Source organism: Eubalaena glacialis, chromosome 15 (genome assembly GCF_028564815.1).
Source record: "Eubalaena glacialis isolate mEubGla1 chromosome 15, mEubGla1.1.hap2.+ XY, whole genome shotgun sequence".
Classification (NCBI taxonomy): domain Eukaryota; kingdom Metazoa; phylum Chordata; class Mammalia; order Artiodactyla; family Balaenidae; genus Eubalaena; species Eubalaena glacialis.
In genome coordinates this window covers 52589001-52614822 of record NC_083730.1, presented here as the reverse complement: position 1 = coordinate 52614822, position 25822 = coordinate 52589001, and the positions used below count along the sequence as shown (strand labels likewise).

At 39.7% G+C, this 25822-nt stretch overlaps 1 protein-coding gene across 1 annotated transcript; it reads left to right on the top strand.

The window, feature by feature from the left end:
• Window positions 1-11707: 11707 nt before the first annotated feature.
• On the top strand, window positions 11708-25774 carry HRH4 (histamine receptor H4; the record flags this gene model as incomplete). Its single annotated transcript, XM_061170213.1, has 3 exons — window positions 11708-11900; window positions 20675-20838; window positions 25616-25774. Coding segments are annotated over exons 1-3 (516 nt in total), but the record flags the coding sequence as incomplete, so codon positions are not given.
• Between the last annotated feature and the right edge of the window lie 48 nt (window positions 25775-25822).

Sequence of the window (25822 nt, the reverse complement as noted above, 5' to 3'; positions counted from 1 at the left end):
AAAAAGCAATGAAGCACTTGTTTTATGCAATTTCTTAATTCCAGTCTCTAAACTGGAGACACTAGAGAGCGTTCAGTGTGAAAGGGGAAGGAAAGAAAGGCTGATAAATACATTGCTGACATTGTCTGTAGTATAAGATAACGTGCAAAAGTAAACAGGATGACTGTAACCACTGTAGATAAGATTGGTGAAGGGGCACTGAGTGGGTTGGCCCAGAAAGTAAACATGGATTTATTTTATGGACTGTGCATGATAACCGCACTGTTTTTTGTAATTCTATGTGAGAAGGGAAAGCAATTCAACAGCCTTGGGGATCTTGCCTGGTAGCCTTAGGTTGTGGCAAGATCATGCCTATGGGCTGCCAAGTAGATAAAATTCAGGAAAAAGAATAACGATGAATCATGCTGGCTACATTTCATTCTCTTACCTTGTGTGAACACAGAATGGGTTAGGAGCAAAGCTCAGAATTTTTTCTTGGTATTCTATTTGAATTTATTGAAGTGTCAAGTCTCTTTGTAACTTGTGTACCATTTCCCTTCCTTTTCTATCACTCCTGATGTATATCTAACTATTCTTTTTAAATATTTATGATACTTTAAAAATTCAAGTTCTGTAAATAAAAATAAATATACATAAATAAATCCCACCAACAACTAGCAATTTGCTATTAAATAATGAATTGAAATAATTTTCTTTTCGTGGACTGTGACTAGTGATCTAAGACCTATTGACATTGTTTACATCCTTTAAGTTAATTCATTAACTTTGCTTGTATAACTAAGAACAGAAATAATCATTACCTTGCCTCATCCGGTCACTGTGAAAAAAAAAGTGGATGGAAGGCAATTGAACACAGGGTTAAAGATTCATCTTGCTCATGTCAAGAGGGACATAGCAAGGAGAGGGTGTGGAGAAAAAGGAACCCTCCTATACTGTTGGGGGGAAGGTAAATTGGTATGGCCACTATGGAGAACAATATGGAGGTTCCTTAAAAAACTAAAAATAGAGCTCCATATGATTCAGCAAGCCCACTCCTGGGCATATATTCGGAGAAAACCATAATTCGAAAAGATACATGTACCCCAATGTTCATTGCAGCACCATTTACAATAGCCAGGACACGGAAGCAACCTAAATGTCCATCGATGGAGGAATGGATAAAAAAGATGTGGTACATATATGCAATGGAATATTACTCAGCCATAAAAAAGAACAAAACAATGCCATTTTCAGTGACATGGATGGACCTAGAGATTGTCATACTGAATGAAGTAAGTCAGACAGAGAAAGACAAATATCATATGATATCGCTTATAAATGGAATCTAAAAAAATGGTACAAATGCACCTATTTACAAAACAGAAATACAGTCACAGATGTAGAAAACAAACTTATGGTTACCAAGGGGGGAAGCGGAGAGAGGGATAAACTGGGAGATTGGGATTGACATATACACACTACTATATATAAAATAGATCTACTGTACAGTACAGGGAACTCTACTCAACACTCTGTAACGACCTATATGGGATAAGAATCTAAAAACGAGTGGATATATGTATATGTATAACTGATTCACTTTGCTATACAGTAGAAACTAACACAACATTGTAAATTAACTATACTCCAATAAAAATTAATTTAAAAAAAAGAAAAAGAAATAGAGAGACAGAGCAAGAGTCTTAATCTCATCCAGCAGATGATGGAGTCCCACAGGGTCCAGCTCGGTTTCAGTCTCCAACGTGTTCCATTTCCTTCAGCAAACAAGGGACTAAAACCATCACCATGCAGGGACTTTCTAGCAGGTTTACATTTAGGATGAAGAAAAAGTATAAAGACCAAGCTCTTTTCTTCCTGAAGCTATTTTGCATCTTCTTTATAGCTTTTTCCTTCTTTTATTCTTTTTCACATATTGATCTTTTGTCTTTTTTTTCTTAAGTTAAGCTGCCTTAGATTTTCTGTATGCTTTTCAGTTTGTGCATTTAAGTCCTTTTGCATTTCTAAAGGAGTAACTGCTAAAGCTTTCTTATTATTTAATGACATTAAGTTTTATAGCTGCCACAGCTCTGGCTAGTTGCCTCTGTCTCATGGCCCTCAACTTGGTGGAGAGCTTTTGGAAGATCGCATAGAGAACAAAACAGCTGAAAGCATTTATCATCCATGGGTATCCAGGAAGGAGCCCACTGTGATGTGTAGGAAGCATAGCTCCTCATTCTCCAGGGCTGAGGACTCTCCAGTCTGTTCTTCATCCAGCTTCTTGGTATGTTTTCCTGAGCTACTTCTTTTTTTTTAAAAAAATATATTGTTTATTTATTTATTTTTTACTTTTGGCCGCACTGTGCGGCATGCAGGATCTTAGTTCCTCCATCAGGGATCGAATCCATGCCACCTGCGTTGGGAGCACAGAGTCTTAACCACTGGACTGCCAAGGAAGTCCCCCTGAGCTATTTCTTTCTCTCTCCATCATTCATCCAGTTCTGGGGAAACACTAAACGTAAGGGTGCAGTAAGGATTAACTCAGCAGGCCTGGGTTATCCAAACCCTTCATATTTTAACGAATAGTTTGGCCATTGAGCAGCTCCTAGGAAATAACCCCTAAGCTCCTGGAATACCTTGCCCGTTACAGTGTTTTTGTTTACTTGGGGCCTTGGCCAAGCCAGATAGTCTAGCTAACAACGTGATTCATGGTGGGGATCTTGGGCCATGTGATATCAGTTTGACCTCTGGGGAAGCTGGAGACTAAGTAATTAAGTTCAGCCATGTGGATGCTAAATGCCTACATGATCAATCTCCAATAAGACCCCTGGACACCAAGGCCCAGGTGAGCTTCGCTGGTTGGCAATATTTTATGCATGTTGTTACACATCATTGCTAGAATTAAGCACTGTCCATACGACTTCACTGGGAGAGGACAACAGGACAACTGGAAGTTTGTGCCTGGTTTCTCCTGGACTCTGTGCCTTTTTTCCTTTGCTGATATTAATCTGTATCCCATTGCTGTAATAAACCATAACTGTGAGTATAACAGATTTGCTGCATTCTGCGAACCCTTCTAGCAAATCGTTGGACCTGAAGGTGGTCTTGGTGACTCCCAACAACAGTAAGGCTGATGAGTCAGCCTCTCTGGTTCCTCCTTGAGATCTCCTCTACTGTGGGAGGTAGTGAGAGCCTGACTAGGGTCTGGGCACTCATTTGTTGCTTATGATAGCGGGTTAGCACTGTAAAAGGATCAGATAGGAAGTATTTCAGGCTTTGCAGGTCATTTGGTCTCTTGCAACAGGGTGAAAACCCACATAGCACATTTTCTCAATAAAGTTGGATCTACCCTTTGGAACAGCCACTCATTTACCGCATCATCAACTCTAGCACCGAGGTCACAGTAAACTCTATCATATCCTGCTCACTCTGTGAGGCTATTCTGAGCACACTTACATCTTTAGTTAGGCCAATTTTGCCCCTTGGTGTCTATCTGCTAATAGGTTTGTGTCCATGGTAGTACTGGGTAAGAGGTGGCATGTACCTTCCCAGGTGGCTCAGTTCCAGGATATGAATCTAAAGTATGATACAGCTGGACCTAGCACCCAAGTTCAAAAACCCCACATGGGAGCCCCCAGGGTAACCAATGAAGCAGACCCCTCCCCTTCTTGTCTACAAAATGAGCCTTAGCTGCCATCTAAGAAAGGTAAAAGTTGGGAACATGGTTGCTATTACTCTTTGCTGGAGAAAAGCCCTTGGGATTATAACTATGTTGTCGGTGCCCAGCCTGTTATCTTCTTTGGCCTTGTTGCTGTAGCTCATACCTGCTGACCTCCCACCTGCCAGCATCTGCATTTCTTTGCTGACGGCTTTCTCTGGTGGCCTGAGACTGCTCTGCATATGCACCTCAGGCTGGAAATACTGGAGAATTAATGCCACCCTCAAACCCTAGCAATCTTTAGCCAATGATTTATGGCTCCCTCACAACTATGGGAATAACTCTGAGAAGGATGTTCTACACTGGCTTCCAGAGTGTCCCAGTAGGGTTAAGATTTCATTAGTCAAAGTATAACTTCAATGCACCCTTCTTCGCTTGTTTCCTTTCCCCACTCTTCTCCCACTACTACTTTTCCCCTACTCTTGGAATCATATCTCAAATAAACTACTTGTACAGATCTTTGTCTCAGGATCTGCTTGTGGGATAACATAAATTAAGACACCTGTCAACTTTGCTGTTCCTTATCTGCTCTGGGCTCTTCTTCTCTTTTGTTGGTTCTGAATACACACTGATCCTTGATGCAAGTTTAGGTAGCTCTTCATTGTAAACTTTCAGTAGAGTCTGGCCAGTACTGTGGATGGAGAGTGGCTTGGGTATTATGCCATTGGTCTTGTGACTCAGCCTTCTTGGGCTCACAAGGAGTGAGGACATAAGCCTTTAGCAGTGCTCCAAGTGAAGGCTCCCTCAGACTTACTTTTCATTTTTCTGCTGCCGCATCCTTCTTGTCTTTCTTCTTTAATCACCCCCATTTCTTACCAAAGCCCTTTCCCCTCTATTTCCTGGGATTCCCTACCCACCCCCCCCCAACCCCAGAGAAAAGATCAAGTCCCAGTATTTTCTTGTATCTTGCAATTTTTGGCAGACTCAAGTTTCCACTGTATATCATTTAGGCTGTCTGCTTTCTGCTGGGCAAGAGATGTGAGCTGTTGTCCCAGGAGAGTGTGTGTATGCACGTGTGTGTGTGTGTGTGTGTGTGTGTGTGTGTGTCTGTGTGTAGCATGGGGGTGGGGAGGTGAGGAGGAGATGAGGGTGAGAAATTATGGCTGTAACTGCTTTTTTCCCTAAAGTATCTGGAATTTAACTGCACTAACGGTGACAGTTAGACTGGGTTCGATCACTAAGGAAGACTCACAGGAACCAAAATGAAAATGCTTACAAATCTGTGGTTTATTGCAGGAAGGGGATCTGATACAGCATCAGCATAGAGGAAAGACAGGCATCACAGTGCAAGGCTGCTTTACAATGAGGGGTTTGGAGAAGTCAGGCCTGAGCTCCAGATGTCCTCTTTTTGTAAAGGCCATACATATGTGCTTCCTCTCTAGGACCAGGACAAACTGACAGGGAACACCTTGAAACTAGGGAGCCAGAATTGGAGTCTCAGCCAGGGTTTCTTATACCTTCTTATACCTTGCAGGTCACATAGGCATATTCTTGCTACATAATCGGCCCCAACAGCTCTCTGAGGTCTCATGAAGACCAGGTACAAATCATCAGTCTCACTGTTATCAATGAACAATGCTGAAAGCTGGAACAGACTGGCCAGAAACTCCTCAGACTCATGGTTACAAAGCAACACTATTAATCAGCACATTTCATGTCTTGATCTGGCTAACTCCAGGTCTTCTGGAATTACCTCTCACAGCACAGTCTAGCTCCTTGACCTATGAGCAAGGCCTTTTTAGACCTAATGATAACTCTTGGTTTGACAGTAATTACTTGCCTTAAAGCATCATATAATCACAGAGACAATCAAAATTCACCAAATTGCAAACATCTATAATAACTAACAAGAGGTTGGTATGGATTTAAACAGATGAACAATCCAATAATATTAGCACAGAATAGCACAAACTTTCTCATATTTTGGACTAACATCATAATACTTTGTTTCCCTGACTTATAGTAATCTGCACTTTAATGTACACATCTATTGGGTGAGAGAGATTACTAATTGTCAATCATCAACTGTAAATTTTCTTCAGGCCACTTCTCCTCCATAGGGATAACATCATGAGGGAGTTTTAATCTAATCTCACAACATTTGATCAACCACCTCAGTAATATCATAAATTTGATTAGCTTCTACAATATTAAATTTACCTATGATTTGTGTATTACACCATACAGCAGTGTCATGGATACACGGTACAGTATAAATCAGACACAGTTACATATCATTATTTTGTCCATCTCAATAAAATCTACCTTTTCTCATAGGAATTTAGGTTAGAGACCATGTCTCTGTTATTTTAGGACACCAAACCTCTTGAAAACAAAGTCAAATTCCTTTTCTCTGATACATGGCTTGAGAGATAGTGGTTCCCAGTGAGACGTGTCCCACAGCTGGGTTAATCTCTCCTCCTTGGGGAGCCCTCTAGTCCTGTTTAAAGTTTGTCCAATGTCCGTGAATAACGTTAGAGGAAAGGAACGGTTCACCCTCAGTTGCGGCACTGAAATTGTTAAAGAGCGCCTCTAGAGGTTGCGTTCTCCAATTACAAATTTCCGCAGACTATGTAGCCCACACATCTCCCATGCGTGAGAATCTCTGGCTCTGGGGCCTCAGATAGCTCAGACTCCTTTGAGTTAAGATACCAAAGAGCCCAGCTGTGCTGATATACAAGCTCATTCCCATTGCTGAGTTTGCGCAGGTTATCTTGTGTCTGCTCTGATTGCAAAGCCCATTTTCCCAGTGCTGTGTTGCCATCCAGTTGTCATCCTTAACTTTCCTCCTGGAGGAAAATGCCTTGGAGGTTCCCCATTTTCTCCAGAAGCATTTGTTTTCTTCAAAATATCTTTCCCCATTAAAAGTGAATTCCTCTTCATCAATTACTCCTAGCCCAGCTCCTAATTCTCCTAAGGCTCTCTTTTTTTAGGAGGCAAAAGCTGTTTGATCCACCAGACCCTCTGTTGACACTGAGTATTAGCTTCTTACATTTAGGAAATAAACCTGGGACCTGATCACATTGACCCCATTAGGCTAAGGTCCCATGAGTAGTTGGTACCACTAAACTGACTTTGGTTTGGAGATGCCATAGAGCTTCCCACAGCCATCCACATAGACTTTCTGGCTTTTCACTCTCAGGAATGTGGGCCCAACAAGTTATACTAAATTCTTTTCCTTTCTCAGTGATCCAAGTGTACCAATTGCTCCTCTACATCTTTATGGCTTTCCACCCGCAATATTGGGCAAAGGAGCTATTTTTACACACAATGTTTTGACAGATGGAACATGTAGAAGATGAATTTCTACTGTCATACTCCAGTACCTTCCTTAAAACTTCACCATCAAAATTAATGGCCATGCAACTGTTCACCTAGATTATTATTAATCAGTGTTGTTCGGATTCAACTGGATATATATTCTCATGGTTTTCTTCCTAACTCAGGTCTTCAGTAATAGCTCTATCCTATGAAATGGGAACCAAAAGACATAGCCATCTTAGTATTGTTCCATGTGATTACAGTCAGACCTTCCACCTGTTCATCCATTATGAGGACACAGACCACTCTCAGAAGTATATATATGTTCACTGGGTTGGCTATTCTACTTCTTGGTTATTCAAAAGAGGAGATTTTGATAAACGAGTCCTTAAGCTAAAGGGCATCTGAGTCAAAGCTAAGAGAGAATAATATTCTCATGCTCTATGCTTCTCTTAAGGCACCAGAATGTATTAGATGTTCCCTTTTTAACACCCATTTATTAGCTACCCTTCCCTCAGCAACAATTTCAACTTTCTTCCATTTATCACTACTTTAATCCAAACATTTCTCCTTAATGTAGGTCTCTCTGGTTAAGTCACTGGGCTGGTCTATATGGCTGGTACAAGATGAGATACTCCTAAACAACAAGGTCCTACTGTATGGCATAGGGAACGATATTCAATACCCTATGACAAACCATAATGGAAAAGGATATGAAAAAGAATATATATATATAATTGAGTCACTTTGCTGTACAGAAGAAACTAACACAACACTGTAAACCAACTATATTTCAATAAAATAAATTGTAAAAAAAGATGAGATATTCCACGATTTTCCCTTCAGTCCAATACAGAGAAATGGGATTATCCCTTTCAAGAGGCAACAAACATTTGCATAATTAGTCCCAGCTTGGCAAGGTGCAGGGAGTAGATAATTCATCCCACTATCTCTTTGGAATTTTTGTATTTAGGTTCAAATTAATATACATACTGCCTTTTTTTTGGAATACTACCAGACTTTGGGATTCTTAATGGTAGCTCTAGTTTTAGGGACTAACCACTACTGAGAAAGAAAATTTTGGTGAAGGAAGACATATGTAAATTCCTGTAAAGCATAAACCCTTTCTCCTTAATTCCACCACAAAAGTGTAATCATCTATCTAACAGAAACCTATTTTTAGTTCCCCTCACCTTACATTGCAAAACACAATGCTGGAGATTTGTAAACCAGCGCTTCACTTCTTTGTCATGCCGATCTTCTTAAGCAGGTGTGTTAGTTAACCATCCCAATTTTCTGTTAACCTACTACTTTGAAAGTGATAAATAAAGTAAGTCAACTGAATGTGATACTATTTTACTTACTGTTGCCTGCATGGGCAGTGAACTGAGGACCTTGATCTGAAGAGATGTAGCTAGGAAGGCTAAATTTACTCTAAGTTTCTATCAAGTCTGATATAAGGAGAATGGGATGGAGTGGGGAGAGATAGCTTGCCACTTGCTTCATCAGAGTCTTTCTCCTTTGGGAAACTATGTATATATGAAAGACATGTAAGTTCTGAACTCAGAAGTATTTACCTTTTTATTACCCAGATCCTATTCTTGGTTTTTGAAGTGGATACCTAAAGAGTACATATGAAGTAGAATTGTCCAATAAGGAAGCTCCAGGCTCAGGTTATGGTTACCAAGTGAGAAAGAATAGTTTCTTCCCTTCCAGTGAAATTGTAAAGAAAGGGGAAATGTAACCAATTCCTTTTATTCTTCACTTTAATAAATTTAAAAGCATTGCAAATGAAATTAATAAATTATAGTGGAGAATATATAAATTTCTTTATAATTTAATCATGTCATATAGAATATATGTGAAGTATTTTAATGTAAATTTTTTTTGAATTTTATTTTATTTTTTTATACAACAGGTTCTTATTAGTTATCCATTTTATACATATTAGGGTATATATGTCAATCCCAATCTCCCAATTCTAATGTAAATTTTGAATGTATAATTTCATTTATAAAATACAAAAATAGGCACAGTTAATTTATGATTATAGATGTCAGGATAGTCTTACCCATGAGGGTTGAGTGTTTCTTGATTTGGGTGGTGGTTACATGGGTATGTTCAATTTGTAAAAGTTAATCAGTTATACATCTATGACTTGTGTACTTTATACACTTATGATTTATGTACTTTTGTTTGTTTTTTAAATTTTGGCCGCACTGCGCAGCATGTGGGATCTTAGTTCCCTAGCCAGGGATTGAACCTGCACCCCCTGCATTGGAAGGTGGAGTCTTAGCCACTGGACCACCGGGGAAGTCCCGATTTATGTACTTTTGTTGTGTATATCATACTTAAACAAAAAGTAATAAAACAGAATGAAACAAAATGCAACCTTAGCCCTTAGCGACTTATTTCTACTAGGAGAGACAAGCAAGAAAACCTCCATTTCTGTTGTTCTTCATTCCTTTGTATAGATTCCTATGCCCATTTGGATTCATTTTCCTTCTGCCTGAAGAACTTCCTTTCACATTTCTTGTAGTGCTAGTTTGTTGATGATGAATCCTTTCAGCTCTTATACATCTGAAAAATTCTTTATTTCGCCTTTGTTTTTGAAAGTTATTTCTATTAGGTACAGAATTCTAGGTTGACATTTTTTTTCTTTCAGCCCTTGAAAGATGTTGGACTAGTATCTTCTTGCTTACGTTGTTTCTGATGAGAAATCTGCTGTCATCCATATCTTTTTTATTTTGTATGTAATTTTCCCTTCTCTGGCTGCTCTTAAGATTTTTTTTTAAACACTGGTTTTGAACAGTTTGATTTGATGTGCTTTGTGCAGTTTTCATCATGTTTCTTGTGTTTGAGGTTCATTGAACTTCTTGGTTTATAGTTTTCATCAAATTTTGAAAGCTTTTGCTCATTATTTCTGCAATTTTTTTCTTCTGTTCCCTGCTCTCTACTTTCCTGCAGGGACTTCTGTAGGCATATATTAGGTCACTTGAAGTTGTCCTACAGCTTAGTGAAGCTCTGTTAAATTTTTGACGGGTGCAGCATCTCCTTTATTTTTTAATTTTTATTGGAGTATAGTTGATTTACAATGTTGTGTTAGTTTCAGGTGTACAGCAAAGTGAATCAATTATACATATACATATATCTACTCATTTTTAGATTCTTTTCCCATATAGGCCATTACAGAGTACTGACTAGAGTTCCCTGTGCTATACAGTAGGTCCTTATTAGTTATCTGTTTTATATATAGTAGTGTGTATGTCAATCCCAATCTTCCAATTTATCCCTTCCCTGAAGCTCTGTTAAATTGAAAAAAAATTCTCCTTTATCTCTGTTTTTTATTTTGGATAGTTTACTTTGCTATATGTTCAAATTCACTAATCTTTTCTTCTGCAATTTCTGATTTGTCATTAATCCTTTGTAATGTATTTTTAGTTCAGACATTTCAGCTTTCATTTCTAGAAGTTTGATTTGGGTGTTTTAAAAATACTTTTATTTCTTTATATATGTTTAAAAATATGGAACACAGCTATAATAACTGCTTTAATGTCCTTAACTATTAATTCTAATATCTATGTCAGTTATGGGTGGTTTCAACTGATTGATTTTCCTCTGCATTATGGGTCTTATTTGCCTGCTTCTTGGCATGCCTGATAATTCTTAATGGGATTCCAGACATTATAAATTTTACCTTGCTGGGGACTGGGTATTTTTATGTTCTATAAATATTCTTGAGCTGTGTTCAGAGCTGCTGTTAAGTTACTTAGAACTGGTTTGATCCTTTCAGATCTTGCTTTTAAGATTTGTGAGGCAGGATCCAAGCAGTATTTGGTATAGGGCTACCTATTTCTGACTACTGAGGCAAGACCTTTCTGAATATATTACCCAATGCCCCGTGAATTGAGTTTTGTCAGTCTGGCTGGTGGGAACAAAGTCTGTAACTGGCCCCTTGTGACCCCTGGGTATTGTTCCTTCTAATCTTTTTGAGTGGTTCTTCTTCCTGTCTGAGAACATTTCCCCACATACTGTGCTGGTCAGTACCCTGGTAAATACTTGAGGAGGGCCCTTTGCAGCTCTGAAGCACAGAGTTCTGTCTGGTACTGCCCGACTCTCAGCTCTACCTCCATCTCAGGGAATCTACTGGGCTCCCCCTGGATGCCCCTCTCTGCTCTGTGCCCTGGAAACTCTCTCAAGACAGTGAGCTGGGGCAACTGCAGCGCTCACCTCATTTTCTCCCCTTCTCAGGGATCACTGTCCTTCATTGCCTGATGTCCATGCCTCAAAAACCATGGTTTCATATATTTTGTACAGTTTTTTCGTTGTTTCAGATGGGATGGTGAATTCAGCCCCTGATATTCTATCTTGGTCAGACGGGAATATTTAACTGGATCTGTATCTTCTCATTTGAGCCCAATTCCTTACCTATATAGTGTATCAATTATATTTTATATATATTATATAATATTGCTCTATTAATGGGAGATGGATGAGTCACATCAAAATGTTTAAGATAAAACATTTCACTGTCTTTTGGAAATACTTTCTCAGTGTCAGTTAAAGGGAAACTGTTAACACAAGTTTGCTTTATCAAGAATCAGGAAGTACTATGAAATCAGCATTAGATTTTAAAAACTGTTGTTATGAGTAGGAGACTATATATTTTAGGTATTTGATTGGAAAACACACTTGTCAGAATTGTCTTTCCAGCTTAGTTTGCTGTATTACGTTTCTTCATCATTTTATGTGATGTCAGCTACTAATGACACAACTGATTTACCATCAGAAACTAGCATTGCTTTAGCATTTTTAATGAGCTTACTAGCTTTTGCTATAATGGTAGGAAATGCTGTGGTCATTTTAGCTTTTGTGGTGGACAAAAACCTTAGACATCGAAGTAATTACTTTTTCCTTAACTTGGCCATTTCTGACTTCTTTGTTGGTAAGTTACATATCTTTATTTAAGATCATCTTTTTCAGTTATAATTCATTTCTGAAACCTTAAAATAAGCTTTTATTATTTCAAGGGACTATTAAAAACAAAAAGTTTAAGTATTGAAACTCAGGGGAGGCTATACGGCACTGTATGGGAATGTTATATATATGTAAATCAGGTTTGTAGGGGAATTTTCATCTGAAAACTGTTTCTTTTTATGGAATAAAAATAAGTCCAGTATTGCTTTAGTCTAAGAGTTATTTGTTTTTGGACCTATTTTCCTTGTATGTTTAGGTTTATAAGTATTCCTTTTTAAGTAAGCATAGTTTCTTTAATATCACAGTGTTGGAGTAATAGGAAATAATGCATATGCTGGTAATCGGCACAATCAGAAAATAGGATGTTCAGGTCAATTACATAGTATAGTTAATAATATTATTTTATAATATGGCATAGAATGTTGCAAAGTACACCCAACACTAAACTCCCTTGCATATAATTTGGAACCACAGTGTTAATAATTGTAAGAGATCATTGAAATCAAAGTAATCTTTCTTTGAAAACATGCACTATATAATTTCTTACTGCCTGATGATCATTTTTTAACAATGCTTATCATAATGAGTGAATATGCAGAAGTGTCAACTGATGATATGGTTTTATAGGAACTTCTAGTATAATTTAATCTGTTATTGTGTACAGCTATATAAACGCTTGCATTTATGTTAAAACGAAACAAAACTCATAGAATACTTAGTTTATTGCCTGGAACACAGTGATTGCTCAACAAATGTTAGTCTTTTCACTCTTGATCTTTCTGAAGATAAATGTCAACTCAAACCAAGTACACAAATGTTAGTAGAGTACCTACCATGTAAGTACTGTTAGGGACCAAGTACAATTAGATAATGAGGAGATATCGAGAAGACTAGGTTAATCTCTTTCTTTAATAAGGTTTCAATACAGTAGAGTAGATAAAAGAAGTTCAGAAATGACTATAACAGGACAGGTTGATGTGAGAACCCATGAAGACCCACCCAGTGCTGCGGGCACTCAGAGGAGGGAGAAAGCACATTTGGTTAGTGGGTAGTGGCCTCTGAAATGAACTTTAAAGGGTGGGTAGAATTTCCATAGGCAGAGATGGAGAGGAGAGAGTATTCCAAGAATCAGCAACGATATGCTGGTAGAAAATCATCGTGTATACCTTCCTAAGTGTCAGCTCCAGGCTGGCTAGTGTGCAAATGGGCTGTATGAGAACAGCTGAGGGTGAAGTTGGAGTAGTTGGAATCTATATAGTGAAGGCCCTTGACTACTAGTGTGAGTCTGGATTGGAGTTTATTCAGCAGGCAATGTGAGATTTAAGTGAATGATTGAATGGGTTGAAGCTTTACCTCAGAGGCATCAGAAGAGATGTAGACGGTGGAAGAAGCTGGAGCAGAGGGTAGCTTCATTTCAGAGAGAATCCTGCAGTGACCTTGGCAGAAATCAGCAGTGAGGCTCTGAGTGAGGGTGAGGGTGGAAAAGAAGTTCGGGAAGCAGAGCTGCAAGGGGGGGTCAGGCAGGAGAAAGAGGAAGATGTGTTGAAGACTGAGTTCTGGGGGCAAGAGTATGACACTATTCACAGAATTAGGGAGCATTTGTGAAAGCAGCTTCTGCTTCTGATATTGCAATGAAAAAAGTTTTGGAGGAAACTTCTAGTTGAAGAGATTGACTTAGGAATTCTGGTATAGAAATTATAGGGTCACAGAAAAAAGTGGGTAGCCAATATAGAAGTATTAAAAAATGCAACAATCTCCCCATTTCTCTCCTCAGTTCTGCCCCTCCAGGTAACCAACATTAACAACTTGATGTAGATCCCTCCACATCATTCTCTATGCTCACATAAACACAGATAAATACATGAGTGTATTTATGTGAACAGAGAATATTCTATTATAAATATATGTATCCCTCTCCTCCTTCTTCACAGAACTGTACAACTTTTAGGTGACACTCAGCGCTTAAAGTGGAAAATGTATTTTGACTACCCCAAAGGGAGTTAGGCCCTGAATACCTGGTGGTCAGGAGGGATGGGGTAAAACTATATCCAACTGTGAGAGCCTGAGGCCTGAAACTTTTGAATGAAGATGGTTCTAGACAAGAACAGAGTGCCTCTGTGTAAGGCCCAATGTCAGCATCATGGCAGCCCCACCATCGTGGGGTTGAGCACCACAACATAAAGGTGTGGTTTGTCTTTGAGAAATGTCCCTGCAGATGTGATGATTCAGCACTCCTGGTGGCCTCCCTCCATCAGCAGGTGGATGGGAAAAGAAATGGCTTTGCTCCAGATGAGAGCGATTGGACACAGGCTAGAATCTCTTAATCTGCCGGTCTCATCCTTCATGTTTCCCCTGCCCCCTGCCAGCTTCATCCAGAGGTCCACTTCCTAACACAATATTCACCATGACAGCACAAGACTTAGCAGTCTCTGAGAGCATTTTGTAACAAGATTTGAGTTTTGTGTCAATGCTCTTCTTTCTCCTTTGCCATGGTCGAAAGTGTACCTTTCAGCTCTGAGCCTGTAGGACCTCATGGTGGTAGCAGTGGATCAGGGCAGAACTTGTGAGAGATTCTCTGTAGCTACAAGATAGCAATTCTTAATATTTGGGGTCATGAGACCCAGAGCTCCAGAACCATGTGGCGATGCCAGTGCAGATGAGAGCGTCACATGTGCTCGGTATGGTGGGCTTTCTGGCTGAATGTCCTCTTTTCACAGGTTTCCGAACTGGCCTCCTGTTGAGAATTTAAATTTGTGGCACCTGAGAAGCTTCCCAGGCTGAATTTAGTTGAAAAGCAAAGACTTATTGAGGAAAAATTCCAGTACTAGCTACACTGATATATGTCATCTATACACTATTCCAGAAAAAAATACTATTTATATCTTTATTGATATCTATAAAATTGGTATCACATAACTGATGTTTCCATCTGTGGGTACCTTTTCCACATCTACATTTGTATGGGCATGTATGGCCTACATAAGCATGTGATGGATGATCCAGACAGGATCTTTAAGGGCAAAAGGTGGCTGCTGATGACAGAGTCTGAACCACATTTTCAGGATGGCAAAGTTTATCTTTAGTACAGGCATACCTCAGAGGTACTGTGGGTTCAGTTCCAGACCACTGCAATAAAACAAATATCAAAATAAGAGTCACATGAATTTGTTGGTTTCCCAGTGCATATAAAAGGTATAGGTGTAGTCTACTAAGTGTGCAAAAGCATTATGTCTAAAAAAACAATGTACATACCTTAATTAAAACATACTTTATTGCTAGAAAATGCTAACGAGCATCTGAGCCTTCATTGGATCATAATCTTTTTGCTCATGGAAGGTCTTGCCTCGATGGTGATGGATGCTGACTAATCAGGGTGGTGGCTGCTGAAGGCTGGGGTGCCTGGTGGCAATTTCTTAAAATAAGACAACAGTGACAATTGCTGCATCCATTGACTCTTCCTTTCACTTGAATGCTTAGAGGTCACTTTAGGATTATCAATTGGCTTAATTCAATATTGTTGTGTCTCAGGGAATAGTGAAACCTGAGGAGAGGATAGAGACTGGGAAATGGCAGGCTGGTGGAGCAGTCAGAACGTACATGACATTTATTAAGTTCACCGTCTTACATGGGCACAGTTCGTGGAGCTCCAAAACAATTAAAATAGTAACATCAAAGATCACCATAACAAATATAATAATAAAAAAATTAAAAATATTGTGAGAATTAGCAAAATGTGACACAGAGACTCAAAGTAAGCAAATGCTGTTGGAAAAAATAGTGCTGATAGACTTTGCTCGATGCAGGGTTGCCACGAACCTTCAATTTGTAAAATATGCAATATCCATGAAGTGCAATAAAGTGAAGCACAATAGAATGAAGTGTGCCTGTACCTTCATGCCTTGGTTCAGGACTCTTCTCTTTCCCTCTGTGTTAGCTTGGGCTGCCCCAACAAAATAATCACAGTCTGGGTGACTTAACAGCAGTTTACTTTCTCACAGCTCTGGAGCCTGGGAAATCCCAGATCTAGGTGCCAGCTGATTTGGTTCCTGGTGAGGGCTCTCTCCCTGGGTTGTAGATGGCTGCCTTCTTGCTTCACCCTCATATGGCCTGGAGACAGAGCTAGCAAGTGAGCTCTCTGGTGTTTCTTCTTATAAGGACACTAATCCTCTTGGATTAGGGCTCTACCCTTACGACCTAATTTAACTTTAATTACCTCCTTATAGGTCCTATCACCCTGGGGGTTTGGGTTTCAACATATGACTTTTGGTGGGGGGGACACAAACATTTAGTCCATAATACCCTCTATACAATCACTGTTATCTACACACTCCTCTGTTGGCCCAAAGAATTCATTGGGCCTTTTAGCTCCCCCCACCTTTTTTTTTTTTTTTTTTGACTGTGCCACTTGGCATGGCATGTGGGATTTTAGTTCCCCCACCAGGGATCAAACTCTCACCCTCTGCAGTGGAAGCATGGAGTCTTAACCACTGGACCACCAGGGAAGTCCCTCCCCCGACCTTTCAATTATCATTTTCTCATGGAAGATGCAGCTTCTTAACTGGCTTCAGAAAGAAGGGGCGATACCGGACTGGTGACAATTTTTACACAAACTGGGCTTTCCCACCCTCATCTATTCATTCATCCCATACTGATTTATTTTGAACCAGGCACCCATTTAGGTGTTGGGGATATATCAGTGAAAATACAGACAAAAATCCTTACCCTCGTGGTGCTTGTATTTTTCCTGGGAGCAGGGGCGGGGAGAGGAAAGCAAACAGTATAAATAAGTAAATAAAACTACATAGCATTTTAGAGGTTGATCATTGCTACTGAGAAAAACATAATAGCAGGGAGGAAATGTGTTAGAGGTAGAGGTTGCAATGTAAACCTCAGGGGTAGGGCTCACTGAGGAAGATGCATTGGAGTAAACAAAAGGAGCCTCTGAGGGAAGAGTGGTTCTTGCCCAGGAAACCCATGCAAGAATCTGAGGTGTATTTGACGCCAGATAGGGTGGAGCAGAGTGAGCTAGGGGTGGAGGGAGTAACAGAGGGTTTCTTCTCTCCTCCCCCTGGTTCCTTCACTTCCTTTTTATTTGCTTCACCATCTTCTTTTAATATAGTTTGTTTTCCCTCACTCCCCTGCCTTCCCACCCCCACAATTGGTCATGCCAAAGGCTTATTGCTCTTTTCAAGGACCTGGCTATTAGTTTTTCTTATCAAGTCTATTTGACCCAGAAGCATGACTCCAGAGTGGAAGTTATGGAAACACCTAGGAGTGGGTATATCACAGATGAATTTCAGGTTCATGGTTTCAGGTTCAGTTTCAGGTTCTGAAACTCCTTTGGAAGGAGCCGCAAAACCACTCAACAAGACAGAGGAACTGAGCGTGACGTTTGTACTAAACCATCCCAAAGAACTCAAGGTGACAGCAGGGTTTCATTAAAACAAAAGGAATAGACTTGAGCCTGTTTTCAATTAACTGCTATTTCAAGCAGCTCCAGAGGTTTTGAACACACCGTTCTCTTTTATCTAATTCAGAAAGTTTGCGAAAAACATTATCAATAAATAGACAATGGCATCTGTAATGCAAATGATTGGTGGCATCCCACTCTTCTTTCTCATCCAGGGGAGGAAATGAGTGTGTATGTGGAAAATGCTCCTGTCGGGAACATTGGAAGCCACAACTCTGGGCCAAAATATAATAAATTTCTCTGTTTTGAAGATACTTTGATTTATCTCAGGTGATCCTGAGATACCACGGGTGCACACACACACACACACACACACACATACACACACACACACCCTTTTGAGATGGAAGGTACCATAGGAAGATCAGAGAATTACACCCATCATCTTGTAATAACCTATAATGGAGTATAATCTTCAAAAACACTGAATCACTATGGTGTACACCTGAAACTAACACAACACTGTAAATCAACTATACTTCAATTAAAAAAATAAAATATGCCAGAAATGTTTAGCACCCTAAAAGATATATATACACACACACATATACATACATACACATACAGTTAAAATATAAAACAAGCAGGCAATTTGAACTACAGGTAAGAACTGACCACACAACTCTTCTTTTCGATGGTGTCTTGTCTCTCATACTTGTATGTAAATCTAGGTACAGGACACTAAGTTCTGCATTTCCTTACACTGGTTCTAAAACAACACCTTTATATCCTCATGTCATCTTTTTTTTTTTTTTAGGTTGTTTCCCTCGCTTGCCTATTGTAAATAGTGCTTCAATGAGTATTGGGTGCATGTATCTTTTCGAATTATAGTTTTGTCTGGATATATGCCCAGGATTGGGTTTGCAGGATCATATGGCAACTCTATTTTTAGTTTTTTGAGGAACCTCCATACTGTTTTCCATAGTGGCTGTACCAATTTACATTCCCACCAACAGTGTAAGAGGGTTCTCTTTTCTCCACACCCTCTCCAGTATTTGTTATTTGTAGACTTTTTAATGATGGTCATTCTGACTGGTGTGAGGTAGTACCTCATTGTTGTTTTGATTTGCATTTCTCTAATAATTAGCAGTGTTGAGCATCCTTTCATGTACCTGTTGGCCATCTCTATGTCTTCTTTGGAGAAATGTCTATTTAGGTCTTCTGTCCATTTTTGATTGGGTTGTGTTTTTTTTGTTATTGAGTTGTATGAGCTGTTTGTATATTTTGGAAATTGAGCCCTTGTCGGTTGCATCATTTGCAAATATCTTCTCCCAGTCTGTAGGTTGTCTTTTCATTTTGTGTATGGTTTCATTGCTGTACAGCAGCTCGTAAGTTTGATTAGGTTCCATTTGTTTATTTTTGCTTTTATTTCTATTGCCTTGGGAGACTGACCTAAGGAAAATGATTGGTATGATTTATGTCAGAGAATGTTTTGCCTATGTTCTCTTCTAAGAGTTTCATGGTGTCATGTCTTTTTTTTTTTTTTTTACAATGATAATTATCTTTAAAATATACATTTTAAAAAATTTTATTTTATTTATTTATTTTTTATACAGCAGGTTCTTATTGGTTATCTATTTTATACATATTAGTGTATATATGTCAATCCCAATCTCCCAATTCATCCCACCACCAGCACCCCCACCCCGCTTTCCCCCCTTGGTGTCCATACGTTTGTTCTCTACATCTGTGTCTCTATTTCTGCCTTGCAAACCAGTTCATCTGTACCATTTTTCTAGATTCCACATATATGCATTAATATACGATATTTGTTTTTCTCTTTCTGATTTACTTCACTTTGTATGACAGTCTCTAGGTGCATCCACATCTCTACAAATGACCCAATTTCATTCCTTTTTATGGCTGAGTAATATTCCATTGTATATATGTACCACATCTTCTTTATCTATTCATCTGTCGATGGGCATTTAGGTTGCTTCCATGACCTGGCTATTGTAAATAGTGCTGCAATGAACATTGGGGTGCTCATGTCATCTTGTTTTGGGAGAATGCGGGGTTTCCTTCACTCTCCCCTTCCCTTTTCTTTTATCTTTACTATTGTTCTTCATGATAGGCTAACTTGGTTCTCATATGGAAAATGGGAATTCCTGCCAAGTGCCTTCATAAAATATGAAGATATACAACAAAATAAGATTTCAACCGAGTTTCCACTTAATAGATTATTTTCTTAGTGAGTAGACCACCTGTCTGAAATGTCAATACAATTGAAAACCCCTATAAGCCTAAAGGAAGAGGAACCCAGTTCAGTCATTTTCCACAATGAAGCAGTTTCTCTGCTGAGTTGAATCACTCAGGTATTTGTTCATTCGGTGAAGGGTAGCAGTTAAAGTCAGGGGTTATGAAATCACGTTGCTTGGTTTGAAATCCAATTTTTCCCTTACTTGGGCTAATTATGTCTCCTTTTTGAACTTCAGATTCCTTATCTGCTAACTCAGCATGGTGCCTACCTCACAAAGTTTCTATGAAAGTTAAATGAGATGATATATGTAATACACATAGCACAATGTCTGGCATGTGGTAATTGCACAATACCTATTAGCTGTTATTAATTTCCTTGAGTTAAATGTGGGAGCCATTGGTCAACTCTGGATGTTGTGAAAAATACAAAGATCGACTTCCCACACAGTCCCAGTCCTCAAGAGAAACAAGTTAACATATGACAATGATATAAAGTAGGATATATTTGTACATGAGAGGGGGAGAGATGAGTGAAGTGCCAGGAGAGGGCAGGTGACAGAGGGGTCACTTCTACCCAGGAAGTTCCAGGAAAGATGACAAGGAGGATGTCACTTTTTAAACTAAGTGAAGAATTAGAAGGAATTAAATAGACTTCTCCGTAGAAGAGAGGAGGATATTCTAGGAAGAAAGAATGTTGTTGGCAAAGGCAAAGAGATGTGACAATGTGAGATGTGTTTGGGGGAAGGGTGGCCCATCCTGTTTGGGTTGGATCATGAACACAAAGATGATGTGTGCTGTATATGCCTGGAAATACATGTTGGAACCTGAACTTAATGTGGAAAGTAATAAGAAGCCATTGAAGGTACGATGTTTGTGACAGCTATTTTAAAAATGGTATTTAAAGAATGTGTAGGAGATCAGTCCTGAGTTTGTTGATGAAATACCATGAATTTCTAAATTATAATCAAGCTCTTTTTGGTCAGTTCAGATAGTTCATTGTGTTGTGTTCCTATATCTCTTTGTATTCATTGATATGTGCTATTTTTCTTTACCCTCATTTTTTCCCTGTACAGGTGTGATCTCCATTCCTTTGTACATCCCTCACAGGCTGTTCGACTGGAAGTTTGAAGATAACATCTGTGCATTTTGGCTCACTATTGACTATCTTTTGTGTACAACATCTGTGTATAACATTGTACTCATCAGCTTTGATCGATACCAGTCAGTCTCGAATGCTGTAAGTCAAAATATTAATTTATCCTCCTTAGAAGATTATATACTTGTAAATTTTGGGTCCCCAAGCAAAAAAATTTTTTGTTTAATTGGCAAAACTTAGAGAAGCCTGTTACCCTTTTGTTATCTAGCACTAAGTTCTCATTGGTGCTTAGTGAACATTTTCTGTGTGGTTTGGTTAGGTCACTCCCTTATGTACCACTAAAATGGGAAGGTGTCCAACAAAATCCAAGGCAAGTTGTGAAAAGTGGTAAATTGAGTCTGTAGTAGATTGGATATGCATGAGTCTCACAGTAGGTTTATCTGTTCAACTCTTTAGACAACTTGAGACCTGAATGTTTTCCTCAGGATGGAACTTGGTGGGTGATTAGAAAGACTCCCAGACTTCTGAATGTCATGAGAAAATTAATTTTGCATGACCAAAGGAAAAGACAGTATACAGGGAAGCTACAGGTTATACAGTGGCACTAACCAGAAGCTAACCAGTGCCAGTTTAGGACCCACGCCAAGAAAGTCTGAACTTACCCAAGATTTAGAACAGTCTCATCAACTAGCTCGTGACAGTTCTTAAGCTAAATTTATCAGCAATAGAATAAAGGAGAGAATAAGGTTGATGTTAATAAGGATGAGGGATGGGAAGAGGCCACAGAAACATGGACAGTGATCTGAAGTCTTTGGGACCTAGATGGGAAACTTCCTTCACTCCTGAGTCCCAGGGACCCAAATGTGTGGGAAATGACTGTGTGACAGGGATTTTGCTAAGGACACAAAACTGAATCTCCAGAGTCTTTCTTTTTGAGGAGCATAACAGTCTAGTGTGGAGACAGATCCATAAACAAAGGGACTAAGTGTGGTGCTGGAAGCACTGAGAGGACAGTGACAGTTCTGTCCTGGGAGAGGTGTGCAGCTTGGAGGCAGACAGGATTGGGAGGGTGCACTGGACAAGGCAAGGATAAACTGCCGTAACGAAGAGACTCCAAAATGCTGAGACCAAACAAGACAGAAGCTAACTTTTCTCTCATAGAACAGTTCAGGAAGATGGGAAGGCTCTGCTCCAGGAACTCACCCAGGGACCCAGGCTCTGTACCCTCTAGAGCAGGCACCTATGGTGTCTGTTGCAACTGCTCAAATAAAACTTTATTATCCAAACAGGTGGTGGGCCACACTTGCTGCATGGACAGTGGTTTGCTGACCCCCGCCCGCCCTAAGTCATTAACCTCCTCTGCACACTCCAAGTCACGTTGTTCTCACTCCAGGTTCTAGAAAGGAAGGGCAAAAGGCAGAAGTCCAGGGTAAGGGATTTTCTTTTAACCAAGTAGTGCAGAATCACACGATCATTTCCACTCACCTTTCATTGGTGAAATTTAGTCATGTGGTCTTACCTTACTGCAAGGGAATCTGGGAAGTGTGGCCTCTAGCTGAGCTGTCATATGGCCAGGAAGAAGTAGAGAATGGATGTGGTGGGACAGCCAGACACTTGACATTGAGTACTTTATTGGCACCAGAGTCCACTGCAGTTTGTACTGGACGAACTCTGGAGAGAGTACAGATCAGTTTGGATTAGCAATCCAGAAGCCTATAATCTCAGATTTTTCAAACTGATAGTAATCCATTATTGAGTCATGAAATCAGTTCAGTGGGTTATTATGTCACTTTTTCATAGAATGAAAAAATATGGAAAGAAGTACAATAGAACTTAACAAGTTAGAGTATAAAATATCAGAGTACCTTGTGCATAATAAAGGTAAGTGTTGTTTTATGAACACTTTTGTCTGTACACTTCATTAGGGTATAAAATCTATTTCTTACTTTAGGTCACAGTCAAAATGTTTGAAAAGCAGTGCTCTAATTAATAATCTTTAACTAAATCTTTAATGTGTACTTTAAAATTTTCCTTTCTTTCTGGGTTTTCTTTTTAATCTTCACTGAGTGTTCCTAGTTAGTGTTCACTGGGACATTTCTTCACTGAACGTCCAAGCTCTTGAGTCAACCTCAGGTTTGTGTTAGGGTAAGGGATGGCTTGCCCAGTTAGAAAAAGGGCTTAGAAGTTACAGAGAGTTGAGGAGTGATGTCCAGAGAGAAAATGCGTGGGCTTGTTTCTTGGTCTTGCCCTGAGAAATTCCCCTGGCAATGGAGGCTGTAAACTTGGTGAGGGCCAGGTCAGCTGGATCCGGGTCCCTGGTACACAGCACAGAGTCAAGTGTAAAAAGTGCTCCATGCATGAGTGTATGAATGCTCATGGGGGCGCTCAGGCAGCACTCGCACCTCTGTTGGCTGAGTTCCAACACAGCTGTATGAAGCCAGAAGGAAGCCTTTAAAGACCACAGGAGCTCGTAGGAAGTGATCATGCGGAATTGAGCTCTTGCTGTAGCTAAAAGTAGAGGAGACAGTGTAATAGGGCAAGGTGGCAGGCTGGGCTTGGGAAATGGAAATCTGACAATAGTTTGGGGAATGAAGGCTCGATGCAGATGGCAATGCATGACAGGCACTTAGAACGGCTCTGCAATCCCATCTCATTATTAACACCAGCAAGTTCCAGGGGTTGCTCTGCCTCACAAAAGAAACCGGACTGACAGAATGTTTGGATATCTTATTGGGGTGGAGAAGGAAGCAGGGTAAGAGACAACGTCCTGAATAATGGACATATTCTGTAGTGGGTGAGAACTGGGCCACTGATGAATTTCAGGGAGGCACGGTCCTGGATTTAAGCAATGCTTGAACTGTCATCTGTCAAAAATGCTACCCAGAGATGAAGAGATTGGCATTATCTTCTCAATTCCCTTGGATGTCCATTATCCCATTTGACCTTATGCATAATAGAAAAGAGATTACTTTCCAGCATATTGCATCATATCATTACAAAGGCTGAACAGAGCAATTAAAAAACTAAATGCAGTTTTATGACCATCTGGGTATTGATACCATCTTCATAATCATTAGATTTAGTGCAAGTATTAATTAGTGGTATGAGAAGCAGAAGGCAAAAAAATGTATTGTACATGGGAGCTTGTGGTCAGCACCATATGCATTTTAGCTTAGCCTCAGAAATACTAGTAATTTGGAAAAAGAAAAAAAAGAAAAAGAAAAAGAAAACCCCACTTCCCTGCAGTTTTTAAAAATAACTTTTTTGGGCTTCCCTGGTGGCGCAGTGGTTGAGAATCTGCCTGCCAATGCAGGGGACACGGGTTCGAGCCCTGGTCTGGGAAGACCCCACATGCTGCGGAGCAACTAAACCCGTGAGCCACAACTACTGAGCCTGCGCGTCTGGAGCTTGTGCTCCGCAACAAGAGAGGCCGCGACAGTGAGAGGCCCACGCACCACGATGAAGAGTGGCCCCCGCTCGCCGCAACTAGAGAAAGCCCTCGCACAGAAACGAAGACCCAACACAGCCAGAAATAAATAAATAAATAAATAAAAGAAGCTTTCATTTTAAAAAAAATAAATAATTTTTTTTTTTTTTTTAAACCAGCCTCCTTTTACCTCTAGCCAATTGGTGAGCCCTTCCCAGCATGTACAATCCATCAAAGAAAGACAGTGCTGGGCATTGTTACACCCCTTTAATAAAAATGAGAAACCACTTTAGAACAAGACTTAAAAACTCACAGAGAAAATAGCACTTGAGAGATGGTGAAAGGAAAGTGTGTTCCAACTTCATGGGTAAATCATTTCCTTACCCTTGAGTGCAAAAGGCAGAGAAACATGGAACATTTGGGCTGGAAGGAATCTTACTGATCTAAAAGGTGTCCAGAGAGGTTGTGTGCTCTAGGTCCCCTTAAGAAAGTCTTGGGTCATACGTTTATCCCTCATACAGGGTGGTTGGCATTTTAGATTTCTTATAGAAGATTTCAGAATCAATCAAAGGTCATGGGTCTTGTGATCCAAGAGCAATCCTCCCTCATAGAATCTCATTTTCCCTTACAGAAGCCTGTCCTTGTGACCAAGTGGACTTAGAACATTCTTCACCCCTATAAAAAGACCATGGCACTCACCACAGCCATGTCTCTCCAGTGGCTGGCCACCACTGCTTTGGCACCATTTTTGTCGGGTAGACACGTTTGTAGAAAGAAATGATTTGGTCACACTCAGTAACACCGTAGTATCTCCCCACAGCTGGTTTAAACTTTCTTTTTGTGCGGCATCTTGCGGGAGTAACATAAGAGTTCTTCTCTTTTTGGCCCCACCTTGAAGGCTCAGCATAAACTGCAGGGTAGATTCTTCCTAAATACTGGATTTAGAAAAGCCAGTGTCTTTTAAACTTTTCTGACTGTGACTTCAGTGATAAATGCATTTTACACTATGATTCAGTACACACATTTCTCTTTCTCTACGTATATCTATATTCCCAAAGCAAAAGTTTCATCAAACAATACATATCTTTATGATGTGTGATGCATTCTGACACTGATTATTCCAATTCATTAAAAAAATTGCTGTTCATGATCCAGCTGGCAAGTTAAAAACACCGTGAAAATGGGCATTTAGTTTCAGTTAACAGTTCAGGTTAGTGTCTGTGGACTAGGAAAAACTGCATTCTTATTTTAGATATCAATCTTGACATTTTCTATAGTGTCAGAGGTTTAACCTTGAACTGCTAAGAAAGTCTACATCTTGGCCCAGGGTCCACCGAAATCAAACCCTCTGCCCTGGCCCAGATCATGTTACCCAAATTCAGTGAATATCCCCGCTTGGCACATCCCTGAAACTCCTGAGGGCCAATGGTATGCTTTGTGCAATCAACATATGCTCATTGTATTGAAAATAATTTATTTGGTTTCTTTTAGGTATCCTACAGAGCTCAACACACTGGGATCTTGAAGATTGTGGTTCTGATGGTGACCATCTGGGTAGTGGCCTTCTTAGTGCATGGGCCAATAATTCTAGTTTCAGAGGCCTGGAAGAATGGGAAGGGGGACTGTGAACCTGGATTCTTTACAGAATGGTATATACCATTACCATTTACTTCTTCTTTTCCAATTTGTATTCCTTTT